General features: G+C 41.8%; 2 protein-coding genes across 11 annotated transcripts in view; both read left to right on the top strand.

Moving 5' to 3' along the window:
- LOC131432847 (NPC intracellular cholesterol transporter 1-like) overlaps positions 1 to 19478 on the top strand; it is a 75214-nt gene that overhangs the window by 32421 nt on the left and 23315 nt on the right. For 4 of the 6 annotated variants that reach the window (XM_058599395.1, XM_058599397.1, XM_058599392.1 and 1 more), the window contains one exon: positions 15843 to 16502. In XM_058599395.1, coding sequence (XP_058455378.1) covers positions 16243 to 16502 — 260 coding nt within the window. In that variant the 5' untranslated portion in view covers positions 15843 to 16242. The remainder of the gene's footprint in view (positions 1 to 15842; positions 16503 to 19478) is intronic. The other 2 variants (XM_058599398.1, XM_058599394.1) reach the window with 1 other exon arrangement.
- Positions 1685 to 9448, top strand: LOC131432845 (uncharacterized). 5 transcript variants are annotated; one of them, XR_009229979.1, is made up of 3 exons: positions 1685 to 8831; positions 8902 to 9015; positions 9093 to 9448. XR_009229979.1 is itself a non-coding variant. In XM_058599390.1 (3 exons), exon 3 carries the CDS (start codon positions 2549 to 2551, stop codon positions 8699 to 8701), a length of 6153 nt encoding a protein of 2050 aa, XP_058455373.1. In that variant the 5' UTR covers positions 1685 to 2149; positions 2220 to 2333; positions 2411 to 2548; the 3' UTR covers positions 8702 to 9016. The 5 variants fall into 5 exon arrangements, 3 of the variants coding, with proteins under 3 accessions (XP_058455373.1, XP_058455372.1, XP_058455374.1); XM_058599390.1 differs by lacking the exon at positions 9093 to 9448 and having other exon boundaries at positions 1685 to 2149; positions 2220 to 2333; positions 2411 to 9016; XM_058599391.1 differs by lacking the exon at positions 9093 to 9448 and having other exon boundaries at positions 2075 to 2101; positions 2220 to 2333; positions 2411 to 9016.

Below are 19478 nucleotides of genomic sequence, written 5' to 3'. Positions count from 1 at the left end.
GTCTGATGCGGTGACCGTGAAGGTCGTGACTGCAGTTCAGTTCGACTAACTAATTGAATTCCGCACTGAACCTATTGAAGCCGGTTTGGTTTTAATTTGACAATGGAAAATCTCTCCGGTGCTACAACCGGATACCCCCGACCAGCCTTTCATGAACACGAAACTAATTGTGCCTTGTATGGCTGTGTGCGTAGGGTGACGGCCGCCTATTGAACTTCGTTTCGCTGGACTTTGCAGTTCTTTGAGCTGATTCAATGAGATACTCGTTCGCGGCTGAATGCATTCGGAAGCGCAGTGTTTGTTGATCTTGAGACCATTATCCAAAAATGGAGCAATTTTTTACTGTATTGTTCCGGTTCACAGCGGAACAAACAGATTCCAATGCCAAAACTACGACGCTGACGACGAAAAAGCTTAGCTAAACTAACTTAGCTGTTTATTTTTATGTGACAGGATCATTGAAAGGTTCCCATAGTATGTTTGAACAATGCTTCCATTAGTGATGAATTAAGTCGGTTCTAATAAATCGTTAAAAATTAACATAACCTACTTATTAGCTGCACTCCGGGGTTTCCGTTGCCTAATGACTTGAGAAAATGAAATCAAATTACCCAAAGTGATGTTACTGGCAGAATATATCAGCAGAAGCAATATAACCTAAATATGAATTAAAATGCACACTCTTACCAACCGTTACCTAATTTTTATCAAAACCTACCCAAAATCAACTAAAGTTCATCTCCCCAATTTTAGGTAACAAGTGATGACCTCAAAGCTTAGGTAAATGAAAGCTAATCGAATACTTCGGAAAATTCTATAACAATAATCGTATAATTAATCGAGAAATCCATTAATAACTCAGATCATTAATTAAAATTCAATCGAATAGTTTGAAAATTATACTCGATTATTGAATAATCGAGTAATGTGAGAAATCCGATTTCAAACGAGTAAGCAACCTGTCAAAACTATGTAAAGCTTACAAAGCTCACTAATAGTACTGTTGTTGTACCGTTGAATTCCACTATATCACGTCATTACACTCTCACAAAGTCACTATTTTCACAGTCACTATTTTTCTGAAAGTGTATCAAACGTTATAATATAGATACGTATTTCGGAATGCTATTTGCATCCTTCTTCAGTGTATCGGTTTTATAAGTTTATAATAAACTTATAAAACCGATACACTGAAGAAGGATGCAAATAGCATTCCGAAATACGTATCTGTATTATAATGTTCGATACACATTCGGAAAAATAGTGACTGTGAAAATAGTGACTTTGTGAGAGTGTAATGACGTGATATAGTGGAATTCAACGGTACAACAACAGTACTATTAGTGAGAACATTCTACTAACAGCTCAAACAGAAATTTACTCACAAAGCTGCCAATGTTTAGAGTTACTAGTACTGCATGGGTACACGGGGGAAATCCCATGCGGTACCATGATTAAAAATCATGAAATCATGAATCATGTCTATCATGAATAATAAGTCATGATTTCATGAACAAAATGATTGATAACATGAACAATAACACATCTTGCATGAATATTTTCATTATATCAATCATTTTACTCATGACATTTCATGAGAAGGCATGGTTCATGATTTCATGATTAAAAACCTGTTTAATCCACCTAGTGGTGTAATGATGCCTTTATCATGTATAATATTGTGGTATCCTATTCAAAAAATTTTTCTTCGATTTTTGAAAGAAACCAAGAGATTGTTTGTACATAACATACAGAATAAAACAGTGCTTTGATTGCGTAAGTCATCCGCACTTCCGGCACCGGAACCCGAGAACCGGTATAATCAAAGTCGGTTCGTACGGCCACCAACTAACATGACATACAAACTCTACTAATACGCACTCTGTTACGCAATCTGCGAACGCACCTCCGCTACCAACGAACCGCATACGGGACGCACGACCACTATCACAAAGCGGGTTGGTAGAGAAACGTCAAAAAGAAAAAAAAAAAAAAAAAAGGAAGAGAAAGAATCAGTGAATAGCTTATTTCTAAATTACTTCTGAAAATTTCTAAATTGTGAATTTGCGTAGTGCCTAGTTTAAAATTATATTAGTAAGAGGTAAAAATTAATTGCTTAGTGCCTAGTTTAAAATTGTATTATTAAGAGGTAAAAATTAATTAGAAACCTAGATTAAAAATACTATTACTAACTAGTTTACAAACCTAACTTATCACAGGTCGGAGCATCACAGTTGGTGGTATTAGCAACTAGTTATTGCAGTTATTAGTAATTTAACTACCGTACGATACCGCTTACCGGACAGAACGAAAATCACAAGTAGACAGTAAACGTGAGTGAAGAAAACATAATTGAATTATACACTAATTACAAATAATTGATGAGTTATTGTTCATTATATACCAACAGGAAAAATTTAACATCATTCTACAATAAACCAACATTGTCAAACAAAGTTCGGCGTAGTCAATAAAGTAGTTTAAATTTTCGGAAATTCCGTCTTGTTGCCGTCTCGGGAACAAATTAAATTTTTCGTTTAATTTCGGAATGTCAAGTGGTAGCGTAGCGAGTGCTGGGAAACGTCCCCAGAATGATGATAATTCTCCTGGTGGGGAGGGGGCGAGTTGTGGAGCGTGTCGCCGTGTCGATACTAGTCGAATGGTGCAGTGTGACGAATGTGACGTGTGGTTTCACTATGATTGTGTAGACGTAGACGACCATATCGGGGATCGTGACTGGAGCTGTAATAGATGCATGAGGAAATCTCTGGAGAAGCAGCAGCGTATATTGAGAGAGCAGTTCGAACATTTTGAACAGCGAATGAAGCAGTGGCAACAAGGGCAACAGAATCCCCCAAGGCAGATAGAGGAACAGCAGGAGCATGCACAGCGGCAGAAGCAGCCGGAGCTGCAGCAGCGGATGCATGAGCAGTTCGATCAGTCGCAGATAGGGAAGTTGCAGTTGCAACAGCAGAATTTGCCGTCAGAAATGGCAACGGGAGTACCTCAAATATCGCTTGGTGCTATTCCGAAGCAACAGCAGCAAGTCCAGTGTATGGATAATGTCGAGTCGACGAGACAAGGTCGTGCGAAACCGTTGGCGAACTCTACCGTCAACAACGAAAGTGAGAAAGCATGCTCAAAGTCGTCAAAGCATTCTACGAAGCGACGAGAATTGCAACTGAAGGCCCTGGCGGCGAGACAAGCGTTGGAGAAAAAGCAGCTAGAAGAGCGGCTGGAATTGGAACGCGAGATGTTGGAGACTAGTGACTCCGAGTCGGAATCAGCCGCGAGTTTCAGTAAAATCAGCGAATGGATAGAGACGACCGACAATATCGGAAAGAATCTTGGAAAATCGAACCAGGATACTCCACTGCCGGTTTACAGCGAACTTCTACGGAAATCGGTGGCACCTACAAAGCCGATCAATCTTCATGGCGATTGGGGTCCAATCAGGCCATCTAATATACGGTTTGGAGCTGGTCACTTCCCGTTTCCGTATATCGCATCGCAACAAGAGGGCGAGAGCTACGTTCCAGATAGCAGAAACATCGCACAACCCCGAGTGGCTACGTCGGCTTCGCGGCCAAATCCGGCCATCTATCGTCCACAGGCACAACGGCAACTAAGCAACGATCAGTTACCGCTTAACAGCGGCCACCTAGCGGCCAGACAAACGGTAAAGGACTTGCCAAAGTTCGGAGGAGATCCGGAAGATTGGCCTAGATTCATTGCAGCCTACGAGCGAACTTCCAGAATGTGCGCCTTTCGGAATGATGAGCTGCTCGATCGGCTGGAAAGAAGTCTGCAAGACAAGGCACTCTGCACTGTCAAAAGCCTACTGCTGCATCCCGATAACGTTCCAGTGATCATGAACAGGCTGAAAACTCTCTTCGGGAATCCAGAATTGATAGTAGAGACCATGGTTCGGCGGATTCGCATGATGCCACCGCCGAAAGCAGATAAGATGGAGACGATTGTCGACTTCGGTGTTGCAGTTCAGAACCTGTGCGCAACTATCCAGGTGTGCCAGATGGATGAACGGTTATATAATGTCGCACTTCTTCAGGAGCTTGTTGACAGTCTGCCGTCGGCATTGAAAATGAAATGGGCCTTCTATCGGAAGGAGATTAGAACTGCTACTCTGTTAGAGTTCAATGAATGGCTGGGTGAGATGGTAGAAACCCTGAGTCAGGTGATAAGGCCCACTGTATGGACCAAGCCACAGAAAGCTGAGCAGAAAACGGAGCGGAGGGTGCGAAAGGAAGAAGTATATCTTCACACGCATACAACGCATTCGTCGGATCAAGTAGATCGCAAAGGATGTTTGGCTTGCGGAAACGAGTGCAGTTCTCTCGACAAGTGCGGCAGTTTTCTCAAGATGTCTCCAAGTGCACGATGGGCGTTAGTGAACGTGAAGAAGGTTTGTCGCAAGTGTTTGAACAAGCACTTCAAAACCTGCGAAAGGAAAGTTCCCTGCGGTGTTCAGGGATGTGCCTTTCTACATCACCGGCTGTTGCATAACGACAGCAAACATAATAAGCCGTCAATTAGCCATTCTACACAAGCTGCTTCGATTAATGCGCACCACAGTTCACTGGAACGCACGTTTTTGAAGTATATTAGCGTTACAGTTCACGGAAAAGGGAGCTCGATTTCTACCTACGCCTTCCTCGATGCGGGATCGACTTCTACACTTATGGAGCATAGCCTATGGGAGGAACTAAACCTTGACGGTGAAAGAGCTCCGCTGTGTATTTCGTGGACTGGCGGACAAGGAAGATATGAAGATGATTCGGTAGTATTTTCGGTGGAGGTTACCGGTGAACGAACTCCAGGATTACGCTTCAATCTTCAAGATGTACATACCGTGCGAAGTCTGGATCTTCCATCACAGTCAATGTCAGCAACAGAGTTAGCCGAGCATTTCGGATATCTCTCAGATATTCCAATTGAGTCGTACGCCGATGTGAAACCTCGAATTCTGCTAGGAGTTGACAACTCCAGACTAGAGTATCCACTCGACTCTAGAGAAGGTAGCGAAAATCAGCCAACGGCGGTGTTGACCCGACTAGGATGGGTAGTCTACGGTCCGTGCTCGATGTCTGGACGACCAAAACCGACGGACGTTTCATACAGTTACCATATCTGCCAATGCGATGGGTTACACTCAGCCGTCAAGAACTACTTTTCAATTGACGGTCTCGGTATTCAACTCACCGGGAAGCCACTGATGTCGAAGGACGATGAACGTGCGATTCAGCTGTTGCAGACCAAGACATTGTTCAAGAACGGAAGGTATGAAACCGGTCTACTATGGCGATACGACGAAGTCCGGCTTCCAGAAAGCAAAGCCATGGCCTTAAGACGGCACGAATGTTTGAGCAAACGAATGGCTCGAGAACCACAGCTCGCGAAAGCCCTGCAGGAGAAAATTCTCGATTATCGGACAAAGGGATATATCCGAATGCTAACGACAGAGGAGGAAGCAGTACACAAGGGGCGCTCGTGGTACCTTCCGATCTTTCCGGTAGTAAACCCTAACAAACCTGGTAAGCTGCGAATAGTTTGGGACGCTGCCGCGAAAGTAGGGAACCTCTCCCTCAATTCGTTTCTGCTCAAAGGTCCCGACCAAGTTACACCTCTTCAACAAGTTCTGCAGCGGTTTCGCGAACATCGTACTGCAGTCTCGGGAGACATACGGGAGATGTTCCACCAAGTACGGATCAACCCCAACGATCAGCATTGCCAGCGCTTCCTGTGGAATGATGGTGTATCCGGGAGTGTTCCATCGACCTACGTGATGGAGGTAATGACATTTGGTGCAAGCTGCTCGCCAAGCAGCGCACAGTATGTCAAGAACCTTAACGCAGAACGATTCAAAGATGAATATCCGGAAGCAGTCGAGGCGATAGGCGAAGGGACGTATGTCGATGATATGCTGTACAGCGTCGAAACTGAAGATGAAGCGGTGAAACTTGCGCAGGATGTACGAAACATACACGCGAAGGGTGGCTTCGAGATCCGAGGATGGTTGTCCAATTCGAAGAAGGTGCTAGATGCCATGGGTGAGCAGAGGATTGAACAAAAGGATCTAAACAAAACCGGAGAGCTAGCAACCGAGAAAGTCCTGGGAATGTGGTGGGATACAACCAACGATACCTTCACATTCAAGATACCTAAGCGATGCGAGCAGAGACTGCTATTCGGGGAGCAAGTTCCTACGAAAAGGGAAGTACTTCGAGTCCTAATGTCGGTGTATGATCCACTTGGACTCCTGGCAAACGTGATGATGTTTCTCAAAGTTCTTCTGCAAGAGATTTGGCGATCATGCATAGGATGGGACGAACCGATAACCGATCAGCAATTCGTACAATGGAAAACGTGGCTTGGCGTGTTGCATACCGTGGAACAAGTCTCCATCCCGCGATGCTATCGAATGATAACCAGCTGCTCAAGCAAAACCAACGATACTCAGCTGCACGTGTTTGTCGACGCCAGCGAAAAGGGCTACGCAGCAGTCGCCTATTTCCGGTTCGAAGAAAAAAAATCTATTGAATGCGCCTTCGTTACGGCGAAAACTCGTGTCGCTCCCCTAAAGTACGTCTCGATTCCTCGGCTGGAGCTTCAAGCTGCCGTGATCGGAACCCGCCTGGCAAATTCAGTTTGCGAAACTCATAAGGTTCCCGTACGGAAACGGTTCCTGTGGACCGATTCGAGGGACGTGCTCTGCTGGCTACGTTCGGATCACAGGAAGTACAGCAAATTCGTCGGTGCTAGAGTAGGTGAAATCCTGGAAAGCACGGAACAGTCAGAGTGGCTATGGGTTCCAACAAAGGAGAATGTGGCTGATGAGGGCACAAAGTGGCAGAAGATCCCTGATCTCTCTCCATCAAGTCGATGGTTTAAGGGTCCAGCATTTTTGTGGCAGCAGCAGAGGGACTGGCCAGTTCAACCGGCAAATCACGGCGTCGCTACGAACGAAATAATCGCTTCGGTCAACGTCCACGCAACTTGCGAACCTGTCATCAGCTTTGTCAGATATTCCAACTGGCGGAAACTCCTACGGGTCACTGCCTATGTGCTACGATTTGTGCGCAACGTTCGAGCTAGGGTAAAGCAGCATACACAATCTACGGGAGCCCTCGAGCAACCGGAGCTGTTAGAAGCGGAATGTTGCATTTATCGTCAGGTTCAACTCGATGCATTCAGTGAGGAAGTATCACTGTTAAAGTGTACTGACGATATAACAAGGCAGAACATAATCCAGCTGCCCAAAAGCAGCTCGCTCTACAAACTTTCTCCGTTCCTTGACACACATGGGGTGCTTCGAATGCGGGGACGTACTGCCGGATGTCAGTTTATCAATGATAACGCTGGGCATACTATCCTGTTGCCAAAGGATCATCCGGTTACCTCCCTTATCATACAGTACGTTCACGAGCGCTACCATCATCTCAACCACGAAACTACAGTTAACGAACTGCGTCAAAAGTATCGCATTGCAAAGCTGAGGACCATCTGCAACAAAGTTCGCCGTTCATGCCAGTACTGCAAGAACTCCAGAGCCCGACCTCAGCCGCCTGTTATGGCCGATCTTCCGCCTGCTCGCCTAGCCGCTTATACGCGACCATTTTCCTACGCAGGCATCGACTACTTTGGACCGATGCAAGTTGTTGTGGGTAGACGGACTGAGAAGAGATGGGGTGTGCTAATCACCTGTCTGGTGATACGCGCTATCCACATAGAACTCGCGCACTCACTAAACACCAGTTCCTGTGTTATGGCCCTACGGAACTTCATGGCCAGAAGAGGTACTCCCTTAGAATTATACAGCGATAGGGGGACGAATTTTGTCGGAGCCAATCGGGAACTCACCGAAGCGGTTCAGAATCTGAACCAGAATCAGCTCATGAAAGAATTCGTAACACCGGATACCAAGTGGACTTTTCTTCCTCCAAGTAGTCCTCACATGGGAGGATGTTGGGAGAGAATGGTGCAATCCGTTAAGAAGGTGTTGAACAACATGCAGCTTCCAAGAACCCCTACCGATGAAGTTCTCCGTAATTTCCTGCTAGAAGCTGAAAACATCGTAAACTCTCGCCCCCTCACCTACGTTCCTGTCGAAGATTCCGAAAGTGAAGCACTGACGCCCAACCACTTTTTATTGGGCTCTTCCGGTGGCACAAAACCCTTGGTGCCTTATGATGATAGCCTCGCCACGCTTAAAAATAGTTGGAAAGCTTCCCAGATCTACGCGAATATCTTCTGGAAACGGTGGTTACGCGAATATCTGCCGACAATCAGCCGACGAACGAAATGGCACTATCCAGTGAAACCCATCCAGGTCGGCGATGTCGTCCTAGTCGTGGACCCGGACTTACCTAGAAACTCGTGGCCATTGGGACGGGTGATAGACGTAAATAAAAGGAACGGGCAAGTACGTAGTGCAACAGTACAAACGCGATTCAACATCTACGAACGTCCAGCGGTCAAGCTTGCGGTTCTGGACGTCGGCGCATCGGAAAGTACTCAGGGACATCGAGCCTGTGTACTGGGGGGGAATGTTACGCAATCTGCGAACGCACCTCCGCTACCAACGAACCGCATACGGGACGCACGACCACTATCACAAAGCGGGTTGGTAGAGAAACGTCAAAAAGAAAAAAAAAAAAAAAAAAGGAAGAGAAAGAATCAGTGAATAGCTTATTTCTAAATTACTTCTGAAAATTTCTAAATTGTGAATTTGCGTAGTGCCTAGTTTAAAATTATATTAGTAAGAGGTAAAAATTAATTGCTTAGTGCCTAGTTTAAAATTGTATTATTAAGAGGTAAAAATTAATTAGAAACCTAGATTAAAAATACTATTACTAACTAGTTTACAAACCTAACTTATCACAGGTCGGAGCATCACAGTTGGTGGTATTAGCAACTAGTTATTGCAGTTATTAGTAATTTAACTACCGTACGATACCGCTTACCGGACAGAACGAAAATCACAAGTAGACAGTAAACGTGAGTGAAGAAAACATAATTGAATTATACACTAATTACAAATAATTGATGAGTTATTGTTCATTATATACCAACAGGAAAAATTTAACATCATTCTACAATAAACCAACATTGTCAAACAAAGTTCGGCGTAGTCAATAAAGTAGTTTAAATTTTCGGAAATTCCGTCTTGTTGCCGTCTCGGGAACACACTCTAAATTACGATTTAAATGTTTGTCACATCCGAAAATATGCAGTAATTTTTGGTAGGACCATAAGACGATTCAATTGACCCTAAGATTGGGAATAACGGTTTAGAGTCCAGTTTATAACATTTTTTACGGTTTTCGTTCCGCCAGTTTAAGTGACGGTGTACAATACTGAACACACTTTACCCTATAACTCCGGAACCGGAAGTCGGATCCGGATGAAGTTCAGTAATTCCGTATGGGACCGGGAGACCTTTCATTTGAATCTAATTTTGTGAAAATCGGTCAAACCATCGCTGAGAAAAGTGAGTGAGATCCATTTTGGTATATATGACCACTATTTCCGGTACTTCCGGAACCGGATACCGGGAACCAGGATAGCCGGAATCGGTTTGTTTAGTTGCCTACTGATAATGACTATCGATTTGTGTAGTTTTGAGACCAGTTTAGAAATTTTTTTACGTGTTTTGTTTCGCCGGTTTAAGTGACGGTGTACAATATTGAGCACACTTTACCCTATAACTCCGGAACCGGAAGTCGGATCCGGATGAAATTCAGGACTTCCGTATGGGACCAGGAGACCTTTCATTTGAATCTAAGTTTGTGGAAATCGGTCAAACCATCGCTGAGAAAAGTAAGTGAGATCCATTTTGGTATATATGACCACTATTTCCGGTACTTCCGGAACCGGATACCGGGAACCAGGATAGCCGAAATCGGTTTGTTTAGTTGCCTACTGATAATGATTACCGATTTTTATAAACCGGTACATCGGGATGTCACACAGTGCACGAACTGTTTGAACTACGGCCATGGAGCGAGGAATTGCCACATGAAAAGTCGGTGCGGGAAATGTCCCGATTCACACAATACTAACGATTGCCTACTAGATGACATCGCTGTAAAATGTGTGAACTGTGATGGCGACCATCCATCTACTAGCAAATCGTGTCCCAAACGTGCTGAGTTCACAAAAATTCGACAACAGGCGTCCCGAAAACAATCAACGAGCAAGAATGTTCCACAGAAAGATGAAATTAATTTCCCACGGCTCCCACCGAAGAGGGATATTCCGAATTTGCCGCCACTTCCTCGCAGCAATCCAAAAGATTCAGCCGCTGGATCACAAAAAGAATCTTCCTCAAAAATCCCTCCTGGATGGGGCAATAATCAACCACAAGCGAAGGATGACTCTGGTGATTTATTCTTTGCTGAACAACTGATCGTCATTTTTGAAACAATGACAACAAAACTACAAAACTGCAAAACGCGGTTAGATCAAATCAACACCTTAGGCAAATTCATCATCGAATATGCAATATAATGAGTTGGTTATAGTAAATTGGAATGCTTGCTCACTCAGGAGCAAAACTGCTGAGTTATCCGACTTTCTTCAAGAGAAGAATGCCGATATTGCTATTTTAACTGAAACTCATCTCAAACCTGAAATTTCTATTTTTATTCTAATTACAGGATTCACAGGCTCGACAGGACAACTACCAGAGGAGGGGGAGTTGCCATTGCCAATAAACGATCCATTCAGCACAGGCTTCTGTCAGCCTTAAAATTGCAACTTATAGAAGCCATCGGAATTAAGATTACAACGACCATGGGACCCATCATCATCATTGCAGCGTACTGCCCCAAACAAACCAATCTTCGAGATGGTATGTGTGCATCATTGAAGCGAGATCTAGCTATGCTCACTCGACGACAGAACAAATTCATCATTGCTGTGGACCTGAACGCACGGCATGAGCTATGGAAACAAAAGACAGAATCGAAACGGATTCGTACTTGCCGAAGATTACGAAACTGGACAATACTACATCCTCGCTCCGGATCAACCAACGTGACTTTCTAGATCGGGAGTTCATTCCATTTTGGATATATTCATCAGCAACATCGCCATAGACAGCTCTCCGGTTGTCTTCAACGAGCTCTCTTCTGACCACTTTCCAGTAATATTGACGTTGGGATCTTCACCAGAAACAGTGCCTATTCGACCTCGGAGGAACTATTATCGCACCGACTGAGTCCAATTTCAACAAATCGCCGATCAACTTATCAATATCGATTTGTCACTTGATTCCCCGATGGAAATCGATGCGGCCCTATCTTCCTTCCAGCATTCAATCACAGTCGCTCGTGATAGGACGGTTCCAGTACAACATATGCCGAGTTCCTCTCTTCAAATTGACAGTGTCACCAAGAAACTCATCCGACTTCGAAATATCTACCGGAGGCAGTATCAACGAACTGGCATCCTAGATAGGAAGACTTCTTATAACAACTTAACTAGGATAATCCAGGAAAAGATATCTGAGCTTCGCAACAGGAACTTCCAGCAAAAGCTTCGAGAAATTCTCCCACATTCAAAGCCCTTCTGGTCCTTAACGAAGGTGCTTAAGAAAAAACCGAAGCCTATTCCTCCTCTGATGTCACCCCAGGACGCAGCTGAAGGAATACCTTTAATCACACCAGTAGAGAAGGCAAATGCGTTAGGCCAGCAGTTTCTGTGTTCTCACAATTTAGGACTCAACATTGTCAGTCCACATGAAAGAGCCGTTGCAGATAGAGTAGCTGAGGTTGACCAATCAGACAGCTTGGTTCCTGAGGAAAATAGAGTCACTGCGAATGAGCTGATGGCTATTGCGAAAAAATCCAAAAATATGAAGGCCACAGGTTTCGACAACACATTCAACATTGAGCTGAATTATTTGAGTATTCTCTCAATTGTCTTCTTAGCTAAAATTTTTAACAGGTGCTGTGAGCTTGGTTACTTCCCTTCAAAGTGGAAGTTAGCTAAAGTTATCCCAGTTTTGAAACCGGGGAAAGATCCTTCCTTTTCCAAGAGCTATCGGCCCATCAGCTTACTCTCTTCCCTATCCAAGCTGTTTGAAAAGTCCATACAAAGGCGAATTGTTGCTTTCGCAGATGAACAGGATATATTTCTGGAGGAACAGTTTGGGTTCCGGAAAGGAAGATCCACCATCCACCAACTCACAAGGGTTAACAACGTCATTCAGCAAAACAAATCAGTGCCCAAAACGACTGCCATGGCAATATTGGATATTTAAAAAGCATTCGATAATGTGTGGCACGATGGCCTGGTGTTTAAACTGCATCGGTATAATTTTCCCATGTATCTTATTAAAATTATCAAAAATTATCTTGCAGATAGAGCATTCCAGGTTTCTCTGAATAATGCACTTTCAGAAAGATTTACTATTCCTGCTGGTGTACCCCAAGGAAGTATCCTAGGTCCCATCCTATACAACATTTTTACATCAGACATCCCACCTCTTCCGGGTGGTGGTGTTCTGTCACAATTTGCTGATGATACTGCCATTCTTTACAAAGGTTGTGTCATTAATGCTCTGAAGAATAAACTACAGACAGGTCTGGACGCTTTAACGGAATATTTTACAAGCTGCAAAATTGTGATCAATGCAGCAAAAACTCAGGTCATCTTGTTTCCACGTTCAAGATCTCCAAAACTTGTTCCATCAGACGAATGCCGAATACGATTCGGTATTGAGGTCATCCAATGGTCCGACGAAGTTATCTATCTAGGACTCACCTTTGACAGACATCTGATATTCAAGTCACATGTTGACAAAATCGTTCAAAAATGCAGCATACTCATTAGGTCTCTGTATCCGCTGATTTGTAGAACATCTAAACTGTGCCTGAAGAACCAGATGGCTGTCTATAAACAAATCATCTACCCCGCAATTGAATACGCAGTCTCTGTTTGGCGGGGCTGTGCATGAACACACAAACTTAGGCTCCAGCGCATTCAAAGTAAGATCTTAAAGATGATTCTAAATCTACCCCCTTGGACAAGGACTAGTGAAGTACATGAGATGGCCTCCCTGGATATACTAGAACAAAAATTGGAACAATGCTGCACAAAATTTGAAGAGAGGTGCTCAATCTCTGAAATACAAATAAATCAAAATTTGTACGTATTAGGTTAGTGATAGTTATAAGTAGGTAGATATTTTATTAATAATTAAAATAAATATTATGATTAAACATTAGTATGTAAAACAAGAGTAACTAAAACACCTATTATTAATAACGAATCGTATGAACAACAAAGATGACAAGCCAAAGGGTCAAAACAAATGTACTGTAAAATGTTGATGTAATACACAAAAATAAGATTAATAAACAGATATTTATGCAAAAAAAAAAAACTAAAACTATCATTATTTAATCCGTACTGAAGAAATCGAAAAATACAGAACTATTCCGTAATAATTGAGATAGAAAGTAAACAAAGAGAATCTGTCATTTTCACTTAAGCCGTTATGAAAATTATGTACAGAATGTCTCTAGATTAAGATGTATTTACTTACTGAGCAAAATTAATATCTTGTTTCGAAGGTCGAACTTGACGCCACTTAAATCCAACAACGAACAATGGCATTGTTAACTTTTGTTATTTAGGCTCACTCATTATATTGCCTGCACTACATGGAAGGAAAAGTGAAGATAACTATGATAACTGTCGTATCCTTTTCAGTTCGTCTCAATCGCACAAGACGTCTTTCTTCGGCAACTGTTCTTGAATCACTTCTCGATTTTTATTTTCCATATTTCTAATATCTCTGTCATTGTTTCCAAGTTTAGCTTACTTCGATTCTCTCAATCGAACACAGTCCAGCTGTCAAGTTTTCTCGATCGTAAGCATACTAAGCATTCCACATTCATTCTTATAGCTTTTATAACCATTCTGATATACACTACATATCTTCTCACCTCTACTCTATTAGTAAATATACATATGATACATATTTTTGTAATCAAATCTTACATGAAAATTAATATTTGGAACATACATTGTTTTATAGATACCAACAACCCAAGCAACTAAAAAGTCGTCGATCAAAAGCTTCAGAGTATCTGAAATGATCCACTTTCAAATCCATTAAAAGTTCACTTGATTTCGGTGCAAACTTTTTGTTGCCTAAAGGTACAGGTGGAAAATCGAACAACTTGACAATACGAATATGTAAAGTTATGCCAGAACTCGGTGCTTAAAATATTCGACAATTTAGAAGTACAGAAGAAGTTCAAAATGAACTGCTGCTAAACAGTATGCATGGAACTAACTGAATAATCTATTCCAGAAACTTAGAAGTTCGTTCAATCGCGTCGCGTGAACTTTCAAGTGTTATTCAAAAAAAGGTAATTATAATGTTATTCTTGAACCTCGTAGCCTGCCTGAGCCAACTCGTTCCTTTGATTCGAACTTATAGTAACTTGAGAGCTCCCACTAGAATCGGAGTAATTTCAAATAAATTGTTGTTTTTCACATGAACTCAAACATAAGTCATCAGTTTCACGTTTTCTCGATCGAGTTCAGGCGTGAATCCGTTCGATTCGTTTCCTCTCGCACGAATAAAAAAAAACATTTCCATTCGTGTCCTCTCGCACGAAACCTGCCAGATATGAATCCACACGAATTGTGTCCTCTGTAATTTGTGTTTTATCGCACAATCATGTTTTTTATGTGTTTTCTAGCACAAACCGGAATAATAAGCTGACCACAACATTACACTAGCTGTTAGCAAGAAGTTCCAAAGCCAGGCAATATTTTATCAAATAATTTTCGAATATCTACAAAATAACGGGAGCTGCTGCGCCATTGTCGTATCCTTTTCAGTTCGTCTCAATCGCACAAGACGTCTTTCTTCGGCAACTGTTCTTGAATCACTTCTCGATTTTTATTTTCCATATTTCTAATATCTCTGTCATTGTTTCCAAGTTTAGCTTACTTCGATTCTCTCAATCGAACACAGTCCAGCTGTCAAGTTTTCTCGATCGTAAGCATACTAAGCATTCCACATTCATTCTTATAGCTTTTATAACCATTCTGATATACACTACAATAACTTTGAACAAATAAACTATTCCTTAACCCAGGGGTTCCCAAACTATTTTGGGTCATGGACCCCTTGACTAAAATTAATTTAGGCCTCAGACCCCCATCAACAAATTCCTTTGAAAATACAATTTCTTGCTTTTTAATATTGATGTAAAATACCAATTTTTGCGGATGGCTAAATAAGTTGTGTATATTTATACACAACTTTTTTAGCGTAAATATTTCAAATAACAACTTATATCAAGCAATAGGGGGTCGATTTCTAGACCTCGTCGACCCCCATAGTCAGGTTTCGTTTACGTCGACCCCCGCAAAAAGTATATCGACCCCAGGGGGTCTATACCGACCACTTTGGGAACCCCTGCCTTAACCCGTTCAGAAAAAAAAACTGTCTAAATTTGCAAAAAAATACTGTTCTGGTAAGCCATATGTGGATGTGACGCAACGAGGCTTCTTCTGGAACAAATCTAAATTTCAAATGCCTGCAAGAACGCAGATTATGCGAAATAATAACCATACTTTTCTGTTTCTTACCGGTTAATACGAAGGTTAAGCTCTGAGTTATTTAAATTTTTATTTTCACTGTACACTATTTTAATATTTGAAACAAATTCAAATGCCCTTTTCTCCAATCTTTGCAATCAATGTCCGCGATGAACGATTGCCAACTAAAACTATCAAATAACTAGCAATTTGTCATTCTAAAAAGGTTTCTTTTTTTTCTGTCCCTCTATATACAGTAGCACAAGTACACAAACAATCGGAACTGAATAAATTACCCGAAGTGGTGTTCAAATCGCGTCAAAATAATAGCACTCAGGACTGACTCATCAAAACATGCGCTACCCAACGTCACATTCTAACGCCTGCCGAAAGTGAAACAGTTCAACGTCCAACAATACCGGTGATTATGCCCATCTGGCCTCGAGTGGCGGTCAGCGAATCGAAACTGCGATATAGACTTTAGCTCGGCTACTCTGGCACGCGTTCGCCGTCAGTCTTCATGAGTGTGGCTTCCAGAAGTGCTTGTCCATCGCCGCGAAGTTTCAGTGCAGATAGGGCGATCTCGTAGACAGTGATACGGCAGAATCGTTATTGAGTTCTTGTTACGAAAAAAAAATATTGAATCCCGCAGCCAGAATGCCTCCTACTGAGCCAACCGTGCCTCTGACGGAAAGCCATCGCGGAAAAAGGCCTAGTGTGGTGTTTTCCAGCAGTGTAATAAACGGGAAAGGGCATCATAATGGTTTTGACGCATACGAAGACTTTCGGAAGCCACCGTCCGCTGTGGAAATGGAAAGTGACATGCAAACTTCCGGCAACGTGGACCAACAGAAACTCGGTTTCCTCGCACGATTGTCCTACAACGTTTCCATCGCCATCGGACAGGTTTTCTACAGGTAAGTCGTTTTATCTATTCTCTCTTAAAATCGATGAAAAAGTACGGTGAAACTTTTCGGAGTCCATTCCAGGTTCAGTGATAAAAAATAGTTTTTTTTTGTGAATATCTCCTTCGGTGTTCGCTTTACACGCTAATCAATTGTAGTCAGACGTGTTTCATTAGCTTAAGAGCAAATTCAGCAGCTAGAAGTTTTATATGGAAGATCTATAATAGAACTGAAACTGGAACAAAGTATCCCCAGCAAGCCGTTTTAGTTTTGTTTATTCGAACATCTCTTCTGTAAAATTTAAAACTGGCATACGATGCCGTTCCATTTTTTCTATATTTAAAACGAGTTTAAACACTGCTGAGGCTGCCAGTTTTTCTTGTTATAAAATCCAGATTTAAATTTTAAAACTGGTATAAATTATGCATCTAGAACTAGAATACTACTGTATATGCCATAAGGTTCTACTCACAATCTAATGTTGTTTTCGCTTGAGAAAACTGAAACTGGCCCAGGGTAGTTTCATCAAACAAACACTTTTCACGAAACTGTTGCTGGGTTCGCACTTAGCAACGGGGGTTTAAGCAAACGTGATATAAAAACCAAGTTTGAAACTGACTCGATTTTAAGTTCAACAACGTCGGAAACTAGCTTCAAACAAACGGTTTGACAGCAGTTAGGGTGGAAACTGGGTTAGGTTTGGCATCAAACGAAAACGACATAAGAGAAACAATAATCATTGAAAAAAAGAAAAGTAGTTTTTCCCGCTTTCGCTTGATAAATCTTCGTGAAAAATATCTTTTATTCAGATAATCGAACTAAAAGAATTGATGTTTCTCTTTTAAGTTCCTACTCAACAACAACGGAGAAAACTATCGTTTTGCGACAAGAGCTGTTTTTGTGAGGTTGTAAATTGTCTCTTAGTGATGAACGAAATCAGTTTTTGCTATGACTGAGTGGAAACATATATTGGGGAAGCCAAATTGATGAGTAACTCACAGAAAAGATGTTTTTTTGGAAAAAGATACGCTCAGAGACAGGACTCGAACCTGCGTTCTTATGGATTCCGTGCATACGCGTTATCATTTCGAGTCGTTCGAGTCCTGTTTCAGAGCGTATCTTCTCCAAAATATCGTCTTTTCTGTGAGTTTCTCATTCATTTGGCTTCTCCAATATATATTTTCACTAATTCATTGCAAAAACTGAACTTAGTTATGGCGAGTTTACGTCAAACCAACTAAAAATTAATAAATCGTTGAACGAAATGATTCCCGCTTGTAAAGAATTCTGGGAACCGGCATAAGCCTGACGCATTCTGGCTGCTGTCGAAATTGCCCTGGCGAAATTGCGTCATTCTCTCAAAGGACGTGTCTTGCTTATTGCTCATGTACATACAAAAATAAAAACGTGTCGAGATGAGATAAATGCGATTGAAATATGGGTATGTTGAGAGATGAAAAATTACGTATCATGTTTGGTAGTGAGAAAGCTATGTTATTACCCACTTGTGAGAAATTTTGGCAGCTGGCAGAAGCCTGGCAAGATTTCAACTTTCAAAAATTTGCAGGCGAAATGACGCCATTCTCTCGCCACGTGACTTGCAGGATTGACGAAGATCGAATGAAATCAAACAAAAAAAATAAGGAAGAGCGAATAACCAAGACGCATCGTGACGCAATATCATCTGGTCAATTTTGACAGCAGCCGGAATGCAGCCAGGCTTCTGCCGATTGCCAGAATTTCTCACTTGTACGCTGCTGGCAGATTTCCCCCCAGATGACGAGCTATATCTGCCAGAGATTTTCGCCGGCATTCTGCCAGAATTCCGACAAAAGTCTGCAACAATGTAACAACCGTTTCCGGTTGAGCATTTCTCCTAGTGATTAATAACGGTTCTGCTTCTGCCAGATTCTTGCCTTACAAGACTGCTAGAACCGTTTTGAATCAGTTCTATACTTTTAGTACCCTGGGTTTTATTCTCGATATATAATCATATTTTCATTCCATTTAGCTTGTCTCAAAATATTTGGATGTACATACAGGATTGACGAACATCAAATGAAGTCGAAACGAATAAAAGAGGAAGACGCAATTCCGCTTGCAAAATTTTGACAGCTACCGAAATCTTGCCAGGCTTCTGCCGGCCCCCAGAATTTATCACAAGCGGGTTTGCTTGAATCTGCCTCACATTATCGAAAAGACGGAATGAGTTAAGCGGCCCTCACACGAGAATTAACATTGTCATTTTTAATGACAACTAAAGTAATGACATTTCAAATTTGTATGGAGAATTCATCATTACTTAGCCTTACACGTTCACTAAAAATGACATCACTTTTTAATGATCGTTCAAGGGCCGCCCAATGAATTCTTACTCGACTGCATGATTTTTCTTTGTTCGATCGGTTCATTGCTAGAGTTTTCGCCTGAGTTGAGTGCCTGATCAACCCGATTATAATTTCATTACACTCTAGCTAGAGAAATTGATGATGCTGACTAAATTAGGCTTTTCAATAGTTTATGCTGGAATACTAAAGCTGTGAACCATTCCGCGGCAAATTTTAACTTTTGGTTAAAATCTGACACTTGAGCGTTTATTTTGTGTTGAGTAGTTGAATTTAATTAAAACTGCGGCCCATTTCAAAGTTGGACGGATGGAAAGTTATTTGAGTTTATTTTGTACTGAAAATAATTTTTACTAAAGAATTTTCTTTGCAAGATTTTTTTTAGTGTCGGAAAATAACCATTGATCTGTCAAAAATAACCATGCTTTCGAACAGGGTTATTTTTGACAACATCATAATAACCGCTAGTGTGTCAGATTTCAACCAAAATTTAAAATTAACCGCGAAATGGTTCACAGCCAGAGATGACAAGTAAAAATTTCGAATATCTGGAGACTGGGTAGAAAAAGTCTGTAAATCCGAAAAATAATCTTCTTTCAGGGGGACGGGTATAGCGTGATGGGTAAGTCGATGCCTATCACGC

Source organism: Malaya genurostris, chromosome 2, assembly GCF_030247185.1.
Source record: "Malaya genurostris strain Urasoe2022 chromosome 2, Malgen_1.1, whole genome shotgun sequence".
NCBI classification, from domain to species: domain Eukaryota; kingdom Metazoa; phylum Arthropoda; class Insecta; order Diptera; family Culicidae; genus Malaya; species Malaya genurostris.
Note: the sequence above shows the minus strand (reverse complement) of the source record. Positions and strands in the feature narration are given on the sequence as shown.

Bases quoted from the DNA above. Each gene is read 5' to 3' on its own strand.
- LOC131432845 (XM_058599390.1), top strand. From the start codon at position 2,549: ATGTCAAGTGGTAGCGTAGCGAGTGCTGGGAAACGTCCCCAGAATGAT.